The following is a 23,019-nucleotide window of genomic DNA, read 5'->3' as shown; positions in this document are numbered from 1 at the left end:
TATAAATGATGCGTAACTGCATGAGTTTTTTTAATACCTACAAGACTCTTGTGGTGTTCTGATTTTAGAAGTTGGCAAGCAGAATCTGTTGACAGTGGATGCAGTAATTGTACCCAGACTAGTCCTCCTTATCCAGAGCCATTTTGTGGGGATTCGTTGGCTGGACACACATTTGCAGCTCAAGCAGGCCAGTACAGTTCTGGAAAAATGCAGCCTCTGCCACTAAAGGTAATGAGAGAAGACAATGCCATGCTGGCTGGCGGACCCAGAGCGTGTTACTGCTGCTCCTTGAGTTTGAGTCTGAGTTGATCAAGACAGAAAAGAATCAGAAATTACATTACCAACATTATATGAGCACAGCCTTCATCACAATGGTGTGCCTTTAAAGTTGTTAAAAATCCCCTCTTTAGGGCTGGGGGTATTTTATTTGCTTTCTAATTATTTCTGGCAGAATTAGGTTTTTTTATATCAAAAGCAAGCTAGTTTTACTGTGGTCTCTAATCTGTAAATACACACTTATGTCAATGTCTGTGTTGACATGAAATTGTAACAGAAGATATTATGTTTGAATTCCAGTGCTCTTAAAAATAAGAAAACTTGAAGGACTTGTGAAGAAAGAGGCTTACTGCTTTATGACTTGTGTTGTCATTTCAGTGTTACAGTAAATACAGCTGAAATTTTCAGAACAATTGTGCTGAAAGTGATATATTTAAAATCTTTTGTATTCAAGATATGAGACATTGAAAATAATCCCAAACAAGCTGAAATCAGCATATTTCCATTGAAGTAGATGAACATAAGCTGTTTATATTGCCTTTAGGGAAGATTACACCTCGTGTCGAGGAGTGAATTATCTTAAAGTTTGGAAGCTTTGCTAGAGTAGCATATGTTGTCTGTATTTCTGAATATTTTAGTGTTCTTTTATCTTTGTTTCAACAGTCTCTCAGTTCCTTTTTTTTGAGTTTCTTTTCCTTATCCTTCCACTACCTAAAGGGGCCTGATAATTGTTACTGTTGCAGCAAAGGCTTCTGGAAGGTATTCTTACACTTTTGAATGACCTAGTTTTAGAACTCTTTAAAAAGGTGATTCATCCTCAGTTCTCAGTGCTCATTCAAGCTTGAACCTAGCAGGGCAAATTGTTTACTTTTGATATAGTTGAAATGCCTGATTGTTTTTGGTGAGAGAGAGAAAATAAGGAAAAAATAAAAATTTTTCCTTCATTGAAATTTTAGGTGGATAAGGAAACTAACACTGAGGATCTGTTTCCTGAAGAAGTTGCTATTCTTCCAAAAGAGAGAACTAGCCGCAGGCCACGGGGTTCTGCTTTTGTTCGCAGCAGCACTATTGTTCGTTCCCAGACCTTCTCGCCTGGAGCACGAAGTCAATATGTTTGCAGGGTGAGTAAGGCTTAAAAAGGAGGAGAGGGAAAGGGCCTCCACACAACTATTTTGTACTTTTTTGATAAGTTCTTATCTTGCATTTATAAGAAACATATGCTGCTTTTAATACTAATGAATAATCTTTCATTGCATTTAAATATTGCAGTGGGGAAGAGGTCCCCTGGTTCTTTTTAAGAGTTTAAACCTGAATTTATTTCATTTAAACTTTAAGGATCTGTGGCAAATTAGATAATAAGCTCTTTCCCTGACAACCTTAGATGTTAAACTAGAATGATTGATTTTACAGAGGTACAGTGCTGTCTAATATATAAACAGTTGGCTTAGAAGCTATGTTTAACTTTCAGGTACGTAAGATTTTGGAATAGGGGACTGAATGCGTAATCTTAGGGTTATTGCATAAATACTGTTACGACTCTAGTTGCTGACATGAATGTCAGTCGTAGGGTGCCTGTTACAGTGGGGTGTTGGATTCCCAGGTGTATTGGTTCAAGTAATTGGGGATCAGCACAACAGTTTTTAAGCTTATGTTAGTTGATTGCTATGTTTAATGGCAAAAGGCTTATAAGCAGCTGGTTCACGGTATTGCAGATCAATACAAATTTGCAATATTGGTGGAATGCACATGGCTTTATTTTTACTCGTTCATAAGCTTTTGAGAGCTTGAGTTTAAAGGCACAGTAATGATTTTTAACTTTTATGCATTTTCCTAAACCAATTTTTGCTTTTTTACTTGCATTGCATGCGGTGCACCCTTCATATTCTTCAGTTTGATTTCTGGATTCCATATCTGTTTGTTATATAGGGAATCTGAGTAAAGCACCCTCACACACCAGAATAAAGGTAGTGCAAGAGGGGAAAGATTGTTAAACATCCTCACTTAATCTGAATTTACTTAAAATCAGGGGGGAAAGTGGAAGGCTGTGGTTTGTGCCCACGATAGTAAGTGCTTTAGAAGAAATATAAATGCCTTTAACTACTCTCTCCCCTGTTCTGTTTTTTTTAGGTCACATTGTCCTGAATATGTAATAGAATGTTTGATGAAACTTAGCTGTAAAACATTGATGGTTTTTAAACTTTCTTAAATTATTGTAACTATACAGCATGAGCACTATTATATATAATTTTTTAATAAAGCTGAAAAAATCAGTTGCTTAAAACAAGACAGTTTCAGTGAATTAAAAAAAAATAGATCTCAAAAGCAAAAGAAAAAAATACAGATTTCTTAATGTAGATGACCTTGTAAGCAATATCTTTTCAATATCTTGTCTAATCAGCTGTATCGCAGTGACAGCGACAGTTCAACTCTGCCAAGGAAATCCCCTTTTGTCCGGAACACATTGGAGAGACGTACTTTACGGTATAAGCAGGTATACTTTGGAAACTTGTTTTTGCTTTTCACGAAGTTGCTAGAGCAGTGGTACTTTTATACCTGAGCTTTAGTTGTCTGCAGGTACATTCTGCAGTTTTTTGGAAATGTATAAGGCTTCTGTAATGTAATAAGAGGAGGGGTACCTTTTTGGGTTTGGTTTGGGTTTTTTAAGCTGAAACATAGACATAGGGAGTGAAATAGAGTTGTGAACAATTACTGAGGAGGGGAAAAAGAGGTGTGGCAGACAAAAATTAGTCTAACGGGGACTGAATTAGTATTGATTTAGATGTAAAGCCTGTTACTTTAAAATCTAATTTTATGATGCAGGGTGCAGGCTGAGAGAACTGTGTGTGAATGTGATGCAAAACATCCAGCTCTCCTTCCATGTAGCCTAGCAAGCTATAGTATTTGAGGCCTAATTATTCAGGAATGAATAAGTTAATTTGTTCTCTTGCCTCCATGTCACCCTGCACGCTGCAGAAGAAGAGGGCAGAGAAGGGCAGGTAAAGCATTAATGCCTTGTATAAAAAGTGCTTACAGTTTAGCCTAGTCAGCAGAAGTTAGTTTCTTGCTGGTGTAGCAAGTAGACAACCATGCCTCCAGTTTTGATTCAGAATGTACCATAAAAGCAGTATTGAATAAAGCCCTTTAAAAGGGGAATCTTGCTCAGTACAGTATTTTCTGACATCGTGGCTCCATTTGAGTTTTTCATATTGTATCCCTTGTGTCATCATGACATGAAAAGTTAGCTCATAATCATAAATAGTTATAAGCCAAAAGGAGACTGTAAAAGGAGGTAATAGGAAACATTAATTGAAAAAGTTTGTGTATGGTACAGAAAAGCCCTACAGCTAGTAAGCAGAATTTCACTGTGGGATATAAAGAATGTCTTCAAAACTTTGTGTCAAGAAAGTCTTTGTGTGTGAAGTATACAGAAAATGTATGTTCTATACAGCTAAAGATAGACCATGTTGAGAGTAATATATTGTGCATTTTATTTGCACCCTAATAACTCAGCAGTCCTGCAGATCATCTTTGGCTGAGCTTATGGCAAGGACATCCTTAGACCTGGAGCTGGATCTCCAGGCATCCAGAACTAGACAGAGACAGCTGAATGAGGAGATATGTGTTTTAAGAGAGTTGAGACAACGTCTGGAAGATGCCCAACTCAGAGGGCAGACAGATCTGCCCCACTGGGTCCTTCGGGATGAGCGATTCCGAAACTTGTTGAAGGAAGCAGAAAGGCAGGTATGGTAACATGAGATGAGCACTCAGCGTGTTCATACACTTCTGATTTCAAAATTGCTTAATAGTGACAAGATGCCTAAAGAGCTGTTTGTTTATACAGAACTTCAAACAATGAATGTTGCTTATGTAGTCTTGAAGTTAGCACTTTACTAGTAACAATTGCATCAATTATTACCAAACTGTGTATTTATTTGAGGACAGTTACTGGAGAATGATGCTATTTGTCAATGACACTTTTGTTTCAGTTTGGACTTTTTTTTTAGATATTTATTATTGGAACTTTAATAATTTCCTTCTGATCTTCGAAAGAAGTAATTGCTGATTAGATACTTAATTTTTACAGGTATTTGGAATGTTCCCTAAGTATGTGGGTGGGTTTTTTTGGTTGTGGTTTTTTTTTTTTTTTCTGTTGGAGAAAGAAGTTATAGGCAAAAAGTGACAAAAACTGCACATCAAACAGAATTTGTCATTGGATTATCAGAGAGGAAGAGTGAGCCTAAATTTATTCTGAGGTCTTGTTTGGCAGATCTATTTGCAGTAAATTTCAGAAATCTGATACATGTATGTCTGAAGAGCATTAGGAAATGAAACAACACTGTCAGCATCTTGAATTTGTAGATCGCCTATTTCAGACAATGTATTTGTGTGGGTTTACTATGGTGAGTGGGCAAAAAATCCATTATTTTAGCGTGGATATTAATTCTTGTGTTTTATTTATTCACACAATCATTTTAACCATTATATTCTTATTTTCAGACCAGGCAGACCAAATTTGAACATCACCAAGAGCAAGTAGCTGAAAAGATGCTGAAGAAAGCATCAAAGGAAATATACCAGTTGCGTGGGCAAAATCAGAAGGAGCCTATTCAGGTGCAGACTTTTAGGTAAGTGGTAATGTGTACTGAAATAGCAAAGCAACATTTTGTTAGAGAGGTTAAAGCTCTCTGAAGCATTAAGCTTAAATTCTGTGTGTCTTCTATATAGCTAGTAATTTTTAACTGTATATTGATTTGGACACATGAGTTTCCTTTGGATTATTTGTAGTGGAAAGCGCCAAAGGTAAGGTAAAATTGCACTGTTATGATTCTAAAACACGTGAGATCTAAATAAAAAAAAAAATGGTCTTCAAGTGCAACCATAGCTTAGGTGATTTTTTCAACTTAGCCTACTCACTATTAAGTTCACATGATTTGTCAGTTCTTCAAGCCTGTGGGCATATTTTGTTTAATGTAATGCATATATATATATTACTAGTAACACTCTCTCCCTAAATATGAGTAATATTCCAGCTTTTTCTCAAGAAGCCTTTTCTTTGGACTTTTTTTCCTATTTCATATGTGTTCACATGGTCTGTGTTTTCTCTTAGCTTTATGTTTGGGGTTGTTTTTTAGGACTGTTATTTTGTGTAGAAGTGGCATTGATGAACAATATCCATTTCATGGAAAGACTTTATTACTTAAGCATTAAATTTTTTATAATTCTGACTGGGAGAGTGAGAGTAATAAAATATTAGTGCAGCATAGATGTGAAGGACAGCTCAGCTACCGTGTTACATCATGTTACTATTTCATGTTACTATTTCATCCAGTGTTTAGATTTTTAGATTTTTTTTTTTCTAGGGAATACTTAAAGTGAAATGAAAATGCTGTCTGTCCTTTAATGTACTTTTTCCCCCCCCCCAAATTATTGCAAAGGCTTTTTCACAAAGGTGGGGAAGGAAATAAGAGGAACAGAAATTTTAGGATTGCTTTTACATCTTATGTTTCTGGTACGTTTGGTGGTTTGTCTGCTGAGATATAAAAAGCTGTGGAACTGAATAAAATGAAATGTAGGTAATGAAGCAAAAGCTGTATTTCTTGTTTAAATTCTTGCCCTTTTTATTCACACATCTATTTCTTATGAGACTTTGCAGCATCTACTGTTTGCTCAGTAAAGAAGCAAAAAGACAACTGAATGCCATTTTTTTTCCCCCCCTCTTTTTTTTGGTAGGCATTATTGCAAAATGAACTTTGCTTTGCAGAAGGGGTTTATTCAGGGCTTGTCGTGTGAAACCTTTTACAGTCAGCTGTAACAGATGTTTGATGAGTTGTATAAAGCCTCCACCTAATTTTAAAAAATAGTAGTTGTGTTCAACAGAATGTTGCCAGAAGTATACAGTGAGGTTCAGTAGTTTGTATATGTTTCTTGTACTCAAATAACCATTAGTTCATTATGTAAGGAACAAATACTAACCATTAACTAGAGTAAAGAAACCACATTCTTGGGAGTAGAAAAATGTAGGCATATGTTTGACTTGCTTTCTTTTTATCTTGTTTTGATCACAGAGAGAAGATAGCTTTTTTTACAAGACCAAGGATTAACATACCTCCTCTGCCAGCTGATGATGTATGACATGTTGCATTGTAAACATGAAGTATTTATCGCTTTTATTTTAATGAAGTTATTAGGTTAGCCAAGTTTCTTAAAAAAAAAAAAAAAAGTTGTGCAAAAGCTAATATACACATTTTGTAAAAAATAAAAAAAGTAAAAAAAGTAAAAGTAAACAAAACCATATATATAAATATATATACATATATATTTTATAATAGCGACTGCAACAAGGCTTGGGTTTTCCTTGTTGTGAAACTGACATCTCTGAAGACAACTTATTTTATAAAAGATCGACTATCCTGTTAAGAGCGTGTACAGTTTTTATGCTGTTTTATTTGACTTAAAGGCTGGAAGACAGAAACAAAGTGAGTTCAGGCAAATTCACTGTAGTGTAATTTATTTATAGTGCCTTTTTTCCTTGAAGGAAAATACCTACTTTAAGATGTATTTTAAGACTGAAATTTTGTTCTTCAGTATTTGTCATACAGTAGAATGGAACCATTGAGCTGGTTTTGTTTCTGATACCTGAAATGGAAATACTATGTTCTAAAATTGTCACTTTTTTCAGCTTTATTACCTGTAGCTTATTATGTACATTGTATCCTTTAGCACTGTCTGTGTTATAGCAAAATATTATCACCTGCAATGTCTTTAACACTGATTAGAAGTGATGTTAAACATTGCAGAATTCATTTGCATGTTCTTACTGTGCACTAATAGATTGTTTTCATTTCAGTTGTGTCTAAAGTATCTTTATATTCTTAACTAGATTCTCAGTTTAAACGGAGGAAGGAAAAGGGTGACAGGTCTTTGTCTTGCTGTTTAATGAAAAGGGAGTTAAAAGAGCAATGTGAGCTAGCTGTGTGGAAAGGCTGCTAAAGGAATATGATTGTAATTTCTCAATTTTAAAGATTATGAGCTGATTCAGGAAATACATATGTGCAGATTCCAGAAAGCAGCTGCTTTAAGGAAGGGTGCTTAAACACGTGTTCATCCTGAAGAATGTATTTTGGGGTTACTGCATGCAAGTTCTTTTGAACAGTGACACTTTCCAGGAGGAAGGTGTATAATTCTGGAAGATACAGCTCACTTGATTGCTAGTTGGACCAGCTAAAATCCAGTAAGAAATATTTTTACTTGTGACCATTTTAGTGAAAGACTGTCACCCTAAATTCCCGAGAATGCCAGTTTTGTGTCCTTGCATCCTGCAAGTATGTAAAAATACTTCTTTACTAAGCTACTATAATAGAGTTCCTCATATTTTTCTAATTATATGTTACCTATAAAGAGAGGTGCCCAATACAAGACTGGTTTTGCAACTTGCTGGAATCTCTTAAAAGGAAGATCCCACTGTCTCTTCATTAAAGTAAAGGTTGAATTGGTTCCAGATTTTTGTATGTCAGGAAATGAAAGCAACAACAGCCAAAACCTAAATGTACTACCAGAACCAACCAGAATATTTTCAAGTATTTTGTAAGTGTTTTTTGTGGGATTCAAGAGCTTATACTCTGTTGCCTGTCAAAGATCAGGAAACCCTGAAACTGAGTTGCTTTTACTTGTTTAAGCTGAGGCAAAAAGTAATAGGGGAAAAGATTGTAAACCTAAATCATTAATCAATGAGGACGATTACCACAGACCTTTAAGGTAGTATTCCCTGTTTCCTAGTATGGCCTATAATCATTGCAGGCATCAAGTGATTAGATCGTACAGCAATATACGTGAAATTAGAGTATATTTAGCGTTTATCAGGCTAACCATCCTGAAGCCTGTTTTTGCCAGTAAGCTTCAGTGGGCGTATATTGGGTTCCTTGGGCACAACCGAACATACTCAGAAACTATGCAGATAAAAAACAAATCATGTAAGAAATTTATAGTGTTTGGGTGAAAGTCTAGGGACAGCAAGCTTTTCAGTGCTCATTACTTGAAAAGAACAGTTTGTCAGAATTTCACATCTCATTTTCAGTGGAGGACCTTACATAGTAGTGTTTATCAAAAGTTACCATGCAGGGACACTTGCAGAAGTACTTGCTGTATACTAAGAGCAGCCACCACCATATGTCCCTTGAGGGTGCTCAGATACTGGAAGAGATTGCCCAGGGAGGTGGAGCTCTCTGTCCACGGAGGGGTTGAGGACTTCACTGGACACATATCCTGGAGCATCCTGGTCACATTAGGCCCACTTTGAGCAGGGTTAGCGTAGGGATCTCTCTTCCTCCCTAAAGTAGTCTGTACCTGTATAACTAAGGGGCAATATCTGGTGGCCTCTCTGGCAGGGGTTTCAGCTGGTGTGTGACCACTGTGAGATGTTGTCAGTGTACCTTGTGGGTCTGTGATTCTGACTGCTGTAATGAGTTCTGTCTTGATGTGGTAATGAGTTATAGTATTCAGTATTCATCTCTCGGTTTTGTCACAGTTCTGTATGATTGTGTCATTTTTGTATTATTTGAAAGTATTTCTTCTACAAAATAAAATAATTTGCCATAAACGGAAATAGATTTTTGTTATATATCAAAGTGTAAGACATGTTTTGAGTAGTTTATACTTGCCACATTCATGATGCTTTTGTAAAGAAATTTTGTATTTTGAATAACTGTCATTTAGGTTAATGTAATGAATTTTCATGTAAAAGAGGAAATACGTGAAATCAGAGATACTAGGGAGGTTACACTGAAGACCTGAAAGGGATGCAGAGTGTAAGGAATGGCAGGTATGTTTTCCAATGTGCTTATCGCTTGTGATAAGCTGACAGCTGTATCAGAGGCTCAGAGTTGAATATTCCTGGAATTCATATGTAGCTCACTTACAACAGGTTGAACTGCTGTCTTTACCTACCTAGAGTTTGTAGGTTTGTATTGGCAGTAAGTTGACGTTATTTCTCTAATATCTTACCTATGACTAATTCCAAAGTGGAAGCCACTCAAAAGAACACTGGTTAATTATTTTAGGCTGAATTTCACTGCAGCTGGAAATGCTAAACCTGTGTAATTACAGAAAGGCAGTTTCACAGTTTCTCTCTACAACCCTAAGCTGCAGGAGCACAGGCAAAATTGCAGTACTGACATGTGACTCCTGCCTCTGCGCAGTGGTTGCAAGGCATTAAGGGTATGACAGAGTTTAGGTTATTTTTAAACAGTCAGCTAGAAATAGTAGTTTGGAACACCAATCGTCCCTGTCTCGCTACCATCAGGATCAACAACAAAAGCTATAATGGGTATGTCGGTGTGGGGTTTCTGTTACAAGAATGAAGTCTTACATGTATTTTTTGCTGCAGTTCTTGTAAGCGCTTTGCAAGACTTAAAGGTAAGTGCTGGATGAAAGGAGCAATTTTATTTATTTTTTTTTAATTAGATGAACTCTGTATTTTGTATTCAGTGGATGCAAAACTGAAGTTTGAATTCTGAGGGAAGAGGGCACTTTACAGCTCATTCTGACTCCAGTCTCCTTTTTAATTATAGTCATACATCTTTGAGAGGAGGAAAAATGTATTTACAAAGAGATTTGAGAAATTACGGGCTAGCAAAAGCAAGAACAATCTTTTCCAAAAGATCATGTGAAGAGTGTTATCTTTGTCCTGAGACCGCGCAGCTGACTGGGTATCACTGGAAGAAAATACCAAACAGTAAAGCTGATTGGTTTTGGAATCTCTAAATGTTAGTTAAGTGATTTGCTTGCACTTTGGAAAATCTCAGTATTCTTGGAGTTAAAAGCTTAGGAGCTGTTTCTGGTTTCCTATGATTTCTAATAATGTCTTAAATTTTAACATACATATCTAGGTTGCAGAAACACATTTTCTATAGAGAATTAGGTATTCTCTCCCTTTAATTTGTTTTCAGTTAGACAATCCAAGTAAAAATACACGTTTAGCAGGAGACTCAATGGGGTCAGCTCTGGTAATAGACAAGCTAAAATTAGGAAATGAATTTAGGGAAGTTTATCCAGGAGACAAATTGGGAATTGAAACCCCTGTGCTCATTTGGTGAGTGCTAAAATTGCTATTCTGTGCCTAGGGTATGGTGTTTTTGTTACATGTATGTTTTGTGGCACAGAAGTTCCAGGTTCAGGTGTTTGTGTCTTACCAATTAAATGCTGCTTGCTGTTTTCCATGTTTTCCTCTCATAAACTGATTAAGGAAAATTGCAGACACATTATCAAGAAAATAAAACCTAAGTGCTCAGTGGTTGCTTAACTTCTGCCCCAGAATTCTGTTGGCCTATTAATACTGATTTTAATGGGCACGAAGAACAGTCACTGGCAGGAAGTTAGGACTTCTCTCACTTGTCCACGCTTCATGGTTATTATAATAGGCCTGCAGCTCTTACAGCTCTGAGTGGTGAGGAACTGCCATCTCCAGATCAGATTTTTTCCCTGAAGGCATGTTCCTCACTCCAGAAAGGTGTGGGAACTTCAGGTGGAGCAAGCTCAGTGTTCAGATGTCACAATAAAATCCAATGTGTTGCTTCTGTACAGGAGGTTTTCAGCTAACAGACAGGATTTGGGCAAGCTGTGTAGCCATTCTGAAAAAAGGTTTTGGACACCTCGAATCAACTGGTTTGCTTTGCTGGGCTAGGCTGCCCTCTTAGTGCACCCATAAATACCTGCTCAGGCACAGTGGGACAAAAAGATCTTCAGAACTGCCATTCCTCAACCTCTGGAGTGAGTGGAGGTCAGGCGTGTGCCTTCAGTCACCCAGGGATATTTTCATGGGTGCTTGTGCAAAGTCTCCCCCTTCCTAGCCATTGCATCTCCTTAGTAATACAAAGCACGTGCCTGGATGCCCTGAAGGATAAAATCAGCTCCGAATAGGGGAAAATGAGTGGGAAGGTGAATGTCCCAAAATAAAACACATTGCACAGGTACAAACATGTACATGATCTTCACAAAGTACAGTTATAACCTCTGCCTTGTGCAATGCTATCCTAGTGGCTTGTAGAAAATTTGTACATCAGAAGTTTAGAAATTGTTCGTTTTTTGCAGAACTCACATGCGTTGTAGAGTATAAAAAAAATTCTTAACAAAACCAACAACCCTCAAAATCCTCCAAAAATAGGGTTCCGAGATGTAATATTCAGTTAACCAAAGTGGGGATCAGGCTAATTGCCTGCTTTTCTTTTTTTTTTTTTTTTTTTTCTTTTTTTATTTTATTAAAACATTTTGGGATGTTCTAGTTTTTAAATATTCAATGGGAAAACTGCATAAGTTTTGAAAAGTAGGCTGGCATATAGGAGAGGATCTTTTAAGCTGTGACACCTGCATTGAAAAAAAGGCAGAAGGCTGCAAGTGAAGTGATGGGTAGATGGTGGGGCGAAGTGAAGGTAACAGAAATCAAACCTCTGAGTTAAGCTTGTGAAGCTTGAATATGATGGAGAAGATGGCGGGAAGTCAGTCTGGATAAGCTTGAAATGAAGCACTAGGAGAAGGAAAATTGCAAGGGATGGTGAAATCATGGCTTGTCTTGTTTCCAAGCTGCTGTGATTATGTGTTTCATAGAGATGAAAGAAAATCTGATGCCTGGGTGTTGCTGCAGAGTCAACAGGCACAATTCCTGGGTTGCACACAGCACGCTTACTGTGCTTTTTCCCTGTGAAAAATGTGATCGTTGTTGCTCTAGCAGAACAATCCACAAACCCTTTTAAAAATAATTAGCTCAGGTTAGGGGCGGGGGGAAGCAGCCTGTGTTCTGAGGGTGACCGAATAGGGAGGGCAGGGTAAAGAGGCTTGGAGTTTAATCCTGCAGGCTTACAGACTGGTCCTGCTGCCTCTGGCCGCGTCTCCTATCAGATACCCTATAGAGGGAGGATACAGTCACATGATTGTTACTGCTTCCTCCCCATGACATCATCGCTTCTGCAGCCATACCACCCAAGGAAGGATGCTATTAGAATCTTGGGGACTGAGCTAAATGATGTTGCATCGCAGGTAAGCGACACAATGCTGCGGAAAGCGTGATTTGCCGCTTGCTTTTCTCGTGTTGCCATGCTCAAGTCCCAGCTCTGTCAGGCAGAGTTTCTGCTGGAAGAAAACAGAGCAGCTCCTGCGCAAGCAGAGGGCTCGCAGGTGCAGAGGCTGCTGCTGCCTCTGTGCTGAGCTGCCAGCTGACATCTCCAGCAGAAATGCTGCCAGATGGAGCTTTCAAGCCGAAGAAGGCCCTTTGTCCCTGTTAGTGTGGTATGGCCCCTTCGGGTGTCTGCTGAATTCTGTATGTGACCAGCCATCATCAGCCGGTCATGCAGAGACAGCGCAGCAATACTGTTCTGCTTGCATTCCCTGCCTTTTCTTTTTTCCTGGATGCCTGAAGGAAGTTGTACGGATAGATGTGTCTAAGCTCATAAAGGAATGAGGATTAACTTGTATTTGGGGAAAGAGGCTTTTCCTCCATTGTTAATTTTTGCTGACGCGGTTTGAAAGTACCTAGTCCAGCAGGTTTCCTGCATAATTTGCTGTAGTGCAAGGCAGGTTTTGCATGTTGTCCAATATGAGAATGAAAAATCCTTTTCCAAAAGGAACACGCGAGATGAGAAGCATATTTTTACTTCTTACACAAAATGCCAGTCTCCAAAAGGCTGAAAATCCCACGCTGAACTGCTTTTTTGAACTGTTGGTATTTATATAAGCAAAGGCCGGAGTCGCTTTTCTTTTCCTGGTGTGGGTGTTTAATTATGTGCTCTGTACACATATGTGAAGACATATATATTTGTGGAGTGAAAATGGGGACTCTTCTGTGGTGGGTTTTGGGTTTTTTTTCCTGTATTGCTTTTTAAATGTATTTTAGGGGTTTTTAAAAAAATATTCTATTACTTTAAAATTATTCTGATTACAGATGTTAGAATGCAAGAAGCCGAATCAATTTTTGAGCTCATAATAGAAAAATAAAATAGTACCTTTTTTTCCTTCTTTTTTAAGAATTCCAGTAGGTAATTCTGTGCCTTTGCTAGAGAACAGAGGATGACTCAGCCTCAGCTTCATCAAGCAGGCAGTCAGGTGACTTTTCACACCGAGCCTGCAGGAAGTTGTTTTTATTCTTGAAAATCCTATTCTTTGTTCAAGTAAATTGTTCCCACTCTTGGAAAAATCTGTAAATTTGGCAGGTCTAGGGTCTCACTGAGCACTCCAGGGGGAGGATTTTGGATCTCCTGTGCTGAATTAGGTTGTACATCCTAGTGAGAAATGAATTGACAGCCTTGAGAGAGCTGGGTTTGTTCAGCCTGGAGAAGAGAAGGCTCTAGGAGGCCTTATACCAGCCTTCCAGTACCTAAAAGGGGCCTACAAGACATATGGAGAGGGACTTTTATAAGGGCATTTAGTGAAAGAACAAGGGGGAATGGCTTTTAACTGACAGACGGGAGATTTAGATGAGACATTAGGAAGAAATTATTTATTGTGACGGTGGTGAGGCACTGGCACAGGTTGCCCAGAGAAGCTGTGGCTGCCCCATCCCTGGCAGTGTTCAAGGCCAGGTTGGATGGGGCTTTGAGCACCTCATCTGGTGTGAGGTGTCCCTGCCCATGGCAGAGGGGGTTGGAACTGGATAATCTTTAAGCCCCTTTTAACCCAAACAACTCTATAATTCTGTGATACAAATTCTGGTTTCCAGGGAACAGGTATGCAGTAGTGTCAGAACATAAGGGTGGAAAAAACCAAAAGTATATAATGAATGATCAAAATGAAGTAAGAAAGGGCGCCAGTTCTTCAGAACTGAAAAGAAAAACAGTTTTCAATTTTATTTTTTTTTTTCTCCAACAGAACCTCTGGGGTTATTTTTTTAGGGTTTTTTTGTCTTTTTTTCCCCCCCAAGACTGAGCCTCAAAAGTGATAGAAATACACATCTTGTTGTATGAGGTGGCAGGGGGGCTGCATCCTAACGGTGCCCATGCCACGTGTCTTCTCCTGGCTCCCTCTGAAATCAAGGCTAGATCAATTCTCTGCAGCACTGGGTGTGAGTAGAGCTGTCCTCTGGCTCATCAGGCACGTGGGGCTTGGCTCTTTGCCATTGCAGAGCTTACAGAAGGGATGCAACATGTGAGTTCTGCAAGCGCAATGTGCTTCCCCCCCATCCCCACCCCGCCAATCCCAGGTCTTGTTTGAATGCCTTATGGAAGTGTGTGCTGGGTCGTGGTGGTTCTCCTGGTCTCCTGAGTTGAGTCAGGCATCTGTGTGCAACAAAAGACAAGGTGCAAGCCTGGAAGGTATGCTGGGGCAACTCAGAAATTAAGGACTTAAGTCCTTTAACCATTATTTAGTGTATTTAGTATAAATTATATATTTAGTATTATTTAGACCCTGGAAACATCCCCAGCTGGAGGGCTCTCTGCCCAGCAGCACCGGGGTGCCGTGTCCTGGGTTCAACATGTGGCTGTATGGGTGCTCAGCCCCTGTGCACACTGAGGTCTGCCTTGTGAAGGTAGAACCGTTTCAGAGATAGTGGCTGGTGGCTTTTAAATGAGGACTGGAAGAGGAGAAGGGGATGGTGTTGGAGGGGAGCATTTGCCGTGGGGTTGGGTCTTCCGTCTTCCTGGAGCAAACAGGGCTGTCCAGAGTGCTGTAACCTCCTAGGTCTGGGAGATGCTTCGTTGTGAAGCCATTGTTGGCTGGGCTGGAAGGAAAAGTGAGGGGGATCATTATTACAGTTCAGTGCTTGTGCAGGGGTCCATCCGGGCCATCTTGTGTGTGTCGGTGATCAGTGTTGTGTTGCAAGAGCCTCCCTCAGGTCTGACGGGCTCTTAGCAGGAAGCATAACCCTCAAACAGCCATAGTGCCCATCTGTACCGGTCCTTTTCCAGTGTGCTTTTGCCATCAGGCTGCAGCTTGCAGAGTGCCAGAAGTGTTGATTTTTCCATTTAGTGAAATGGGATCAGGTTGTGGAGCAGAAGTCTGATTTGCGTGTGCATACATATACACCAGGTACTGGGTTTTCTCAGATTTCTTCATCTGTAGTCCAGCAGAACCAAAAAAACCCCACACACGATCATTAATGCCAAAAGAGAAACTCTGTCAGGGTTACGGTGAGCTGCTATTGCTAAACCACTTCTAGCATGTCGCTCCAAACGTCACCCCAAGGAAAAGTTTTCCCCATCTTGCAGGTGGGAGAGCTTCCTCTCAGTGGTATGAAGTAACTCATCTGTTACTGCACAGCCCATCGGCATCAAATGCAGCAGTGAAAACCAGTGCCTTGCAAACAGGAAAACATCCTCCATCTATGTGAAAATGGCTTACTGTCTCCACTCAGATCATGGGAAGTGACATGGTAGAACAGGCTAATGGCTTTTTTGCTGTAGGTTTATTACTGTTATTTCAAGCTGGAGGCTTAAAATGTTTTCAGCAAGAGGTGCATTTGATGCCATTGAACACCCCATTTAAGGGGAAAGCTTCTTAGGGGTAACTGTATACCAGGGTATTTCCCTTTTGACAGTGCGGGTCTGTTCTCTTTAGAGGTATTTGGCTTTTTTTGCAGTCCAAGAAATGTTTTTCCTGCTCTTTAACCCTACCACTTTCTGAGTGAGGAGACAAATAGAAGCACTGGTAATCCAAACCTGGTGCTGCAAAGCTTGGCTGTGTGAGGAGGAAAACTGTACAGCACCCCTGACCCTTCAGCCCCATGAAGCTCTGTGGCAGTAAATCCAGCTGCTCCAGGAGAGATATTCCCTATTTTTTTTGGGGAGGAAGGGGCACTAGAAGGAAATCAAGAACAGAAAGTCTGTGTGTGCTACACTGGTATCCTGATCTCCAGTCTGTCCTGTCTTCTGAAGCTTAGTTTCTCACCCCAGATGCTGAAGGCTTTCTGAGTTTTATCTAATCAAATCTTGTTTCCCTCAAGAAGCAATGATGTGTGGGGTCAATGCAGGCCCAGGGAGCTCCCCTGCCCAAGCTGATGGGCTGTTAGCAGGGGGGCATCTTTTAATAGAGATGTTTCAGCTTAGTTGGAAAAACCCAAATGGATGTGCCAGAGCCAACTATGCTTCCCTCCTGCTTTTTCCATAGCCCCAGCATCTGTGTTAACAGCTATATTTATTGGAGGAACCTTTAAGACTTGCTGGAAACAGAGATGTGAGTTTAACATATTTTTTTTTTTTATAAGGAGCCAAATTTTAGTTATGTGAGTGCAAAAATTCCACTTGAAGCTTACGGGGAAGGAGCTGGGATATTTTCCCCCCCTTCCCTTTCTGACATAAGTCAGCAGCTGAACTAATTTTGCTCAGACTTTCCAAGAAAACTCAAGGAGAGATCAGACACATGATATTTCATACCAAAATAAATTGGTTTGTAAAGAGAGAGTCATCCTGGGAAGGAGCAGGGAGCAGGATACCGGGGTGAGGTTCACCCCCTTGGAGGAAGAGAAATGTAGTGATCCAGGGGTTTCCTAGGAGGAGAGAAGGAGAAGAGGGAGTCAAGCTGTAGCCAAAGGTGTGGGAAGACCTGATGGCTGGTTATCAGCTCCTGGGGTACACTGGTGCACTCCACATCTCCCCATGCCTGCCTGGGCTCCTGGCCAGCCCTGTTACCTGTCTCCTTTGTGCTCACCCCAGGAGCACATCTGGTGGTTGAAGGCTGTGGTTTGGTCTGGAGGAGCCCTTTGTGCCTCAGTTTTCTGCCATTTATCCCAGATGTTCCCTCCTGCCTTCCCCTTCTCTCCCAGGCCCTCTCCCTTGTGATCTGGTGCCCTGTGTTTTTTTGAGCTTTGCTGTGGCTTCGTAAGTTTTTCCATAGAGGTTACTCAGGGTAAGGCTGCACATCAAAGATGTGACTGTATTCAGCTTTCCTGCACTGTCAGAGCAGGAGACGCCTTAATGTGTGGTGGAGGGGCCATACAGTAAAATACTGCAATATTTTACAGTATTGTTTCCAGTACTGCAGCCTGCCTGCACTTGTGTGGCAGGAGACTGAGGGTTTGCAATGCTATGTGCTTGCATAGGGAGGCTGTGCAATTCAGCCCTGAATTGTAGGAAAGGCATTTGCCAGTTTTAATACCCTGCCTTCCGCCTGTATCTTCCCAGTTTAACTATACTTCACTTTTTATGTGCCATAATATGTTTCCAAAAAAGGCCTGTAACTGAGTTCAGCATTTTCTTATTCTCACAGAATCTGAACCTTGTTCTGAACTGAGACCATTTTAATGTGTTTCGAACACCATCATTAAGACAGAAGGTCAATAAATCAATCGGCTTGTTCAGGCTGAGGCTGAAGACTAAGGTGAATAAAGACTTAGCTTTAAGACTAAGGTAAATAGTCTTAAATTTCCCACAGGCAATTTTCAGCCTGCAGAAAACCACCTGTTTAACTTGCCAGTGATTCTGCCTGCTTGCTTTTACTGAAGAGATCTTCCTTGTAAAAGTACCAACCAACAGCATCTTCTTGCTTAGAAGAATGCTTCATAGCCATTTACCTCCCTCCTCTATCCTGTAGGGCACAATGTCACATCATTGTTTCTACATCATCTTCTACATGGTGGGTAGTGGAAGACGAATTGCATCCACATCCCTTGGCCTTCCTGGCTTCGGGCTAAACAGAGCTTCTTCTCCAACCTCTCCTCAAAAGACATGGACTCCTAATCATCTCCATGTAATTTTCATTCATGTCTTTCCAGGTGACCCCATTAATAATCTTGCTTGCTGACTTCCTGATCTACAAGGCCCATTTTCTCTGGCTGGGTGGTACTAAAGACCTGTGGTATAACCATGCTCAGCTCTAAAAACTCTCTCTCAGCCTTAACCTCTTATGGCTGTTTCTGAACACTGACATCTTCAGCTCAATGACCTCCTAACTGCCTGGATCTAAGGGCTGGGTGGAGAGTGCTCTGCATCCATCTTTGCCAGTAGGTCTAAATCTTTTTGGATGGGGAATGGATGGATGCTGTCAGAGCACCCAGCTTTCAAAAGAAAGTGCCTTTGCTTGGGAGATCATGTTGTGCAGTTAATGGCCATGAAGCTGGGGTACCATGCTTGGCTGTTTTGAGAAAACACTACTGGGAATGGTCAATACAAGTATTATGGGCTTAGAGAGTGGCAAATTATCCGTCAGCGCAATGGGGTCTTGTGATTATCATAAATTATAATGTAAACCAGTAGATTGTATTGTTCATTAATGGGTACTATATGGAAAATAAATCCCAGGGATTTGCACAACCCCCACCCCATGCTCCTGAGTTTGTGCAGTACCTGCTGTTACGACATGCCATGTGAGCACAGCTAACCTGACCAACCGTTCAGATCAGTGGCGTGCTCAACTCTGATGGAGGCAGGACTGAAATGACCATGAATCACTTCAAAAGCATTGTGTCTGTACTAGGATCTCTCCAGTTTTATCATTGTATGTATATTGGTACCAGAACATAGAAAAGTTGTGAGGTGCACTGTATTCTGCTTTTGTGTGTTGGCTACCTACACCACATGTGGAAGAGATGGAGCAGGTGACACTTCAGATGCCATGGAAAAGTCACTCCAAACAAATGTGAACTGAGGAACTTGCAACTGGCCTTTAGGCTTCTGCTTTCTTCCGCCAGCCTTTTGCCAAGTTCACTTTTTCCTTATGCTGCAGCAGAAGGGTCACCGCAGAGGTATGCTTTGCTGCCTGTGACCATTATGTTTCACAGAGCAACCCACACACTATTGTCTTCACAGAAAGCAGCATACACATGAAAGCATGTAGGTGAATGTTCATCTGCTAGAAGCATTTGAAGTGTTGAGGTAATTCAGTAACTGTGATCTGCTGAAAGAAACTTGAAACTTGCTGGAATTACATTAAAAACTGTACTGCCTGCCTGAGTGCAATGTGTCCAATTAAAACAGAAAACAGGATGAGGAGAGCGTAGCATGGAACTAACATGTCTACTAGCAATTGACGAGGGCCAAAACTTTTCCTTTGATGACTGTTCAACTAGTTGTTTCCCATCGGTATACTTTTCAGCTTCTTTTGAACCAGGGGATGTTTTGGTCTGTGCTTGCAATGTCAAACACATTTCAGATCCTATCAGTCAGTCAACATAATACCTAGAATGTCAGTTCACCGGCAGAGCTATTCAAGCTGTGGCTTTTGCATTTGCACATGCTGTAACAGTGCTATAAAGCTGAGAGGTTCTCAGTGTTTCTATTATAAAAGTAATTTATTGCTCTTCTACAATACCTCACTCCAAGCTGCAGTGTATCATACAGCTGGTCCCAATCACATGATAGGTTTACTTACTACGAGACCTGCAAAAAATCCCCATGGTCTTAAATATGATGATACTACTACTTTTGGTTCTTTCAAAATAACTCAAAGTGAGTAAATGTAACAGAAGAGACCTGCAGTCAATGCAGTGCCTGCTGTGCGTGCTAGGGTGTCCCGGCCTCTCTGGCAGCTGGCTGTGTTCACACCCTGGTTTCTGTAGGTTGTTTGCACTAACTTCTTATTCACTTTCTGGACATAGGAGGCTTCAGTGATTCCTTAATTAATAATTATCTGGCTTTATACACTCATCAAGCTTCATGGGCTATAGACTTGCTCTTTTGACTCTCACCTCCACCAAGCATGGCTCAGAGATCAGGCACTGAACGTCAGGCTGACCTGGCCCAAGGTTTCTGGATGGTATCTAGGGTTATGTGGCAGCCAGAAGAGTCTCTATCAAGAGGCACGATTGCCTGTCTGGCTCTGCGACCTCTCTCAGTTTGTAAATTGCTCCCTGACAAGACCTTGCTCAATCTACAGGACTGCAGTAGTCTGGCATAGGTCTAATTCCAGAGAAATCTGCTAACCAGAACCCTCTGAATTGAGGAGATAACATAGTCAGATTTGTTTCCTTGTTCAGTTTCCATCAAGAACCTGTTTACAATTATTAAGGCAGAGCGCTGACAAAAACGTTTGGTTGTAGATATATTAAGCTAGTCAGTAAAAATGAGATCACGCTGTTAAGAGCTGAGGAAGGCTCTCTACCATATTGCAGGGAATAAAATGGCAGATGTAATTCAAAGTCATTAAAGCAATGGGGAAAATGTCCCTAAGGGACCATGGAATAATGGGCTCCAAACCGGCCACTTCCTCTTATGGAGCATAGCCTGGAGTCATAGCAGACTGCTGAGTGAAAATGTTGGATGTCTGCCCAAGGAAAAGCTGATGGAATGCCAGGAATTATTAGGAAAAGAATGGGTAACTAAGCAGGAAATGTTTGCCCTTGCACAAATTGTGTTGCATCAGCATCTGGAAAAGTAGTGGAAAGGATAGCAAGGACGCCTAAGACATAGAATGACAAAAGGACAAAATATGTATGTCAGACTCTTACTCAGCAAGATTCAACACCTTTCTGTGTAAATAAGGTCTGTCATTATCCACGTCTCTTAGATACTCAGGTGTTAGGTGTGACTATGAGCTGCATCTGTTACCAATTCTTCATGTGATGGTATTGCAATGTTTTCTTTCAAATCGGTAGTGTTGAACTCATTTGAGGAGATGTGAATGTCTACCTCTGATATCTCTTTGTAATTAGTAAGCAGAAGTTGGCACTCATGAGAAAGAGTTTATCTCATTCTAATGTAAATATCTGAAATACATCAGATAAATTGCATGGGAACAGAGTTTACTTCCTCATCTGCTGTGAAAGGAGTCTAGATTTTAGCGTCCAGAGTCAGATTTCTGAGGGTAGATGAGACAGTTTGCACTATAAATGCTCATACATCCTGCAATCATCAGAGTGGATTGCTGAAGTACACCTGTTTGGATGAAATTAATTTGCCCTTAACCTATGTATATTAAATTAAAATGTCTGCAACTGAGTTATTTGTGTAAAGGCTTCAGTTCTGCTGGTGCAACTGGAAACATCTCTGCAAGCATCTCTAAGAAAGAAGTCAGGTCAGTTTATCCTGAAATGAACTTTGGAGATTACTTCAGATGCCAAAGTAAAGGGAGATAAATAAATGCAGAATAGAAAGTGATGCTTAAGGCACTTGGTTCTAGGATGTAGATAGGAAATCTGTAGTACTCAGTTCAAAAGTGCTGTAGCTAGGCTTTATTTACTAAAATCGGCTTTTGCATAATCTGATATCACATCTTTCCTTTCAGAAGGGTAGTACCTGAAGTGAACTTTCAGGCTGATAACCATCCAGCCAACTGCAGTTTCCATGTGTTGGTGAGCTTACCTAGAGTTCAAAGTGTGTTTGTTTTCTTAGTCTTCCATGGCCCTGTGGTCTCTAGCACATTTTTCTCTCCCTGGACATGTTGTGTAGCACGTATTTTTGGGGTAGATTCAGGCTGAGATTATAATTATCCTACATACTTGTGGTTTGGCCTGGTATTATCCATCACAATACTGTCATGTGCTGGGCATCGACAACATAATTAAAAAGCTATTTTTTATGTGATATAACTCACATGTTGGGTAATTTTCGTGTAGTATTAAGGAAAACTTGCCAACGTTTTCAGCACAAGAGTTCCCAGAGGTTTGTTTCTGTAGCAGGCGGGCTGCATTGTGCAGGCAAGCAGTCTGAACTGCATGTTCTTTACAGGTTCTTCTTTGCTGTATGGGAAGAGTGGGATGAAGTAAATGATCTGCAAAATGTCACAGCGTTACAAAATAATAGCATGGTCTAATTCTTTCACTTCATTTCAGCTTCCCATTCCAGTTCTCAGTTATGGTTTACAAGAAACTGAACTCAAGATCCACTTGCGACTTCAGCTCCCTAGTGTCAGCCACAGCCACAGCAACCCACTTTCGGACTCTCATTTTCCTTAGCACATGTAGGAGCCTGCTTTCGTCTGTTTCCTGAAGTGCTGCTATTCTCAATTGCCACTCCTCTAAACTGATGTTTTTTAAATTGCCTCAATCCTGTGGCAGCTTACTTGTGCTCAGCAGCGCTGCCTGGGACACCTGCTCTGCATTTGATTTCCTTCCCCGGGCTGCAGCTCCTTTGATTGATTCTCTTTGAGACAAACACGCCATGATGCTTGGAGATCACTTGATTTCCTCACTTAAAAGGGCTTCTACAGCATTATAATGGTGACCTGCTGGTTGCCTCTAAGAATGCTTTCCTTGGCTGCTTATGCAAGCACATTGTCTGTGTCATCGAAGAAGTCCTAGCTGGTGGAGTGCAAAGAGCAGACATGACAAAGCTGAATAGTCACACTTGTTATATCCCTAAAATCCCCACCAGGGAAAAAAAATAAATGGAAAGGATTCAAGTAAAGCAGTTAATAATGGATAGAAGAGGGGGAAAGTGGCAGTAAATAAAGGAGGCCAAGCAGAACAGCAGGGTGTATGGACAGTTGATTAAGAGCTTATCTGCCTCTTCCAATTACAGAATTGGGAAGTTTCCTCTCAGATTCAAAGATCCAAATTCTTTACTCATGAAATCCCTGTTTCCATACCTGTAGTAGTCCTTAGTACCATGCTAGCCTCATCAATGACATGCAAAAGTTACCTTGTGTCTGTCAAGGACCTGCAGGCTCTGCACAGTCAGTTCTATAAACCCCCTGAAGTCTGTACCTGTCCTCATTTTTTTTTTTTATATGTATGTTTTCATGTGATTTCCTTTTTTTTTTTTTTCCTTTTTTTTTTTTTCTTTTTTCTTATAATCCCCTGTTAGCTGGGGTTTTCTTTTTGGCTTGCCATTTCAGGTTACAAACCTAGGTACTCTCTGGAGGACTCCCTTTCCCAAGCACCTATTTTATGAT

General features: G+C 40.4%; 1 protein-coding gene across 1 annotated transcript in view; it reads left to right on the top strand.

Moving 5' to 3' along the window:
• Window positions 1-7,118, top strand: part of WWC3 (WWC family member 3) — a 103,680-nt gene extending 96,562 nt beyond the window's left edge. Inside the window, exons 18-23 of the mRNA XM_080614468.1 lie at window positions 69-228; window positions 1,233-1,397; window positions 2,675-2,767; window positions 3,790-4,017; window positions 4,774-4,901; window positions 6,342-7,118. Coding sequence (XP_080470594.1) covers window positions 69-228; window positions 1,233-1,397; window positions 2,675-2,767; window positions 3,790-4,017; window positions 4,774-4,901; window positions 6,342-6,408 — 841 coding nt within the window. The 3' untranslated portion in view covers window positions 6,409-7,118. The remainder of the gene's footprint in view (window positions 1-68; window positions 229-1,232; window positions 1,398-2,674; window positions 2,768-3,789; window positions 4,018-4,773; window positions 4,902-6,341) is intronic.
• Window positions 7,119-23,019: the final 15,901 nt, after the last annotated feature.

The sequence above is a fragment of the Psittacula echo genome (assembly GCF_963264785.1).
Source record: "Psittacula echo genome assembly, chromosome: 3".
Taxonomy (NCBI): domain Eukaryota; kingdom Metazoa; phylum Chordata; class Aves; order Psittaciformes; family Psittacidae; genus Psittacula; species Psittacula echo.
The sequence above is the reverse complement of the archived record's forward strand: the minus strand, read 5'-3'. Positions and strand labels throughout refer to the sequence as shown.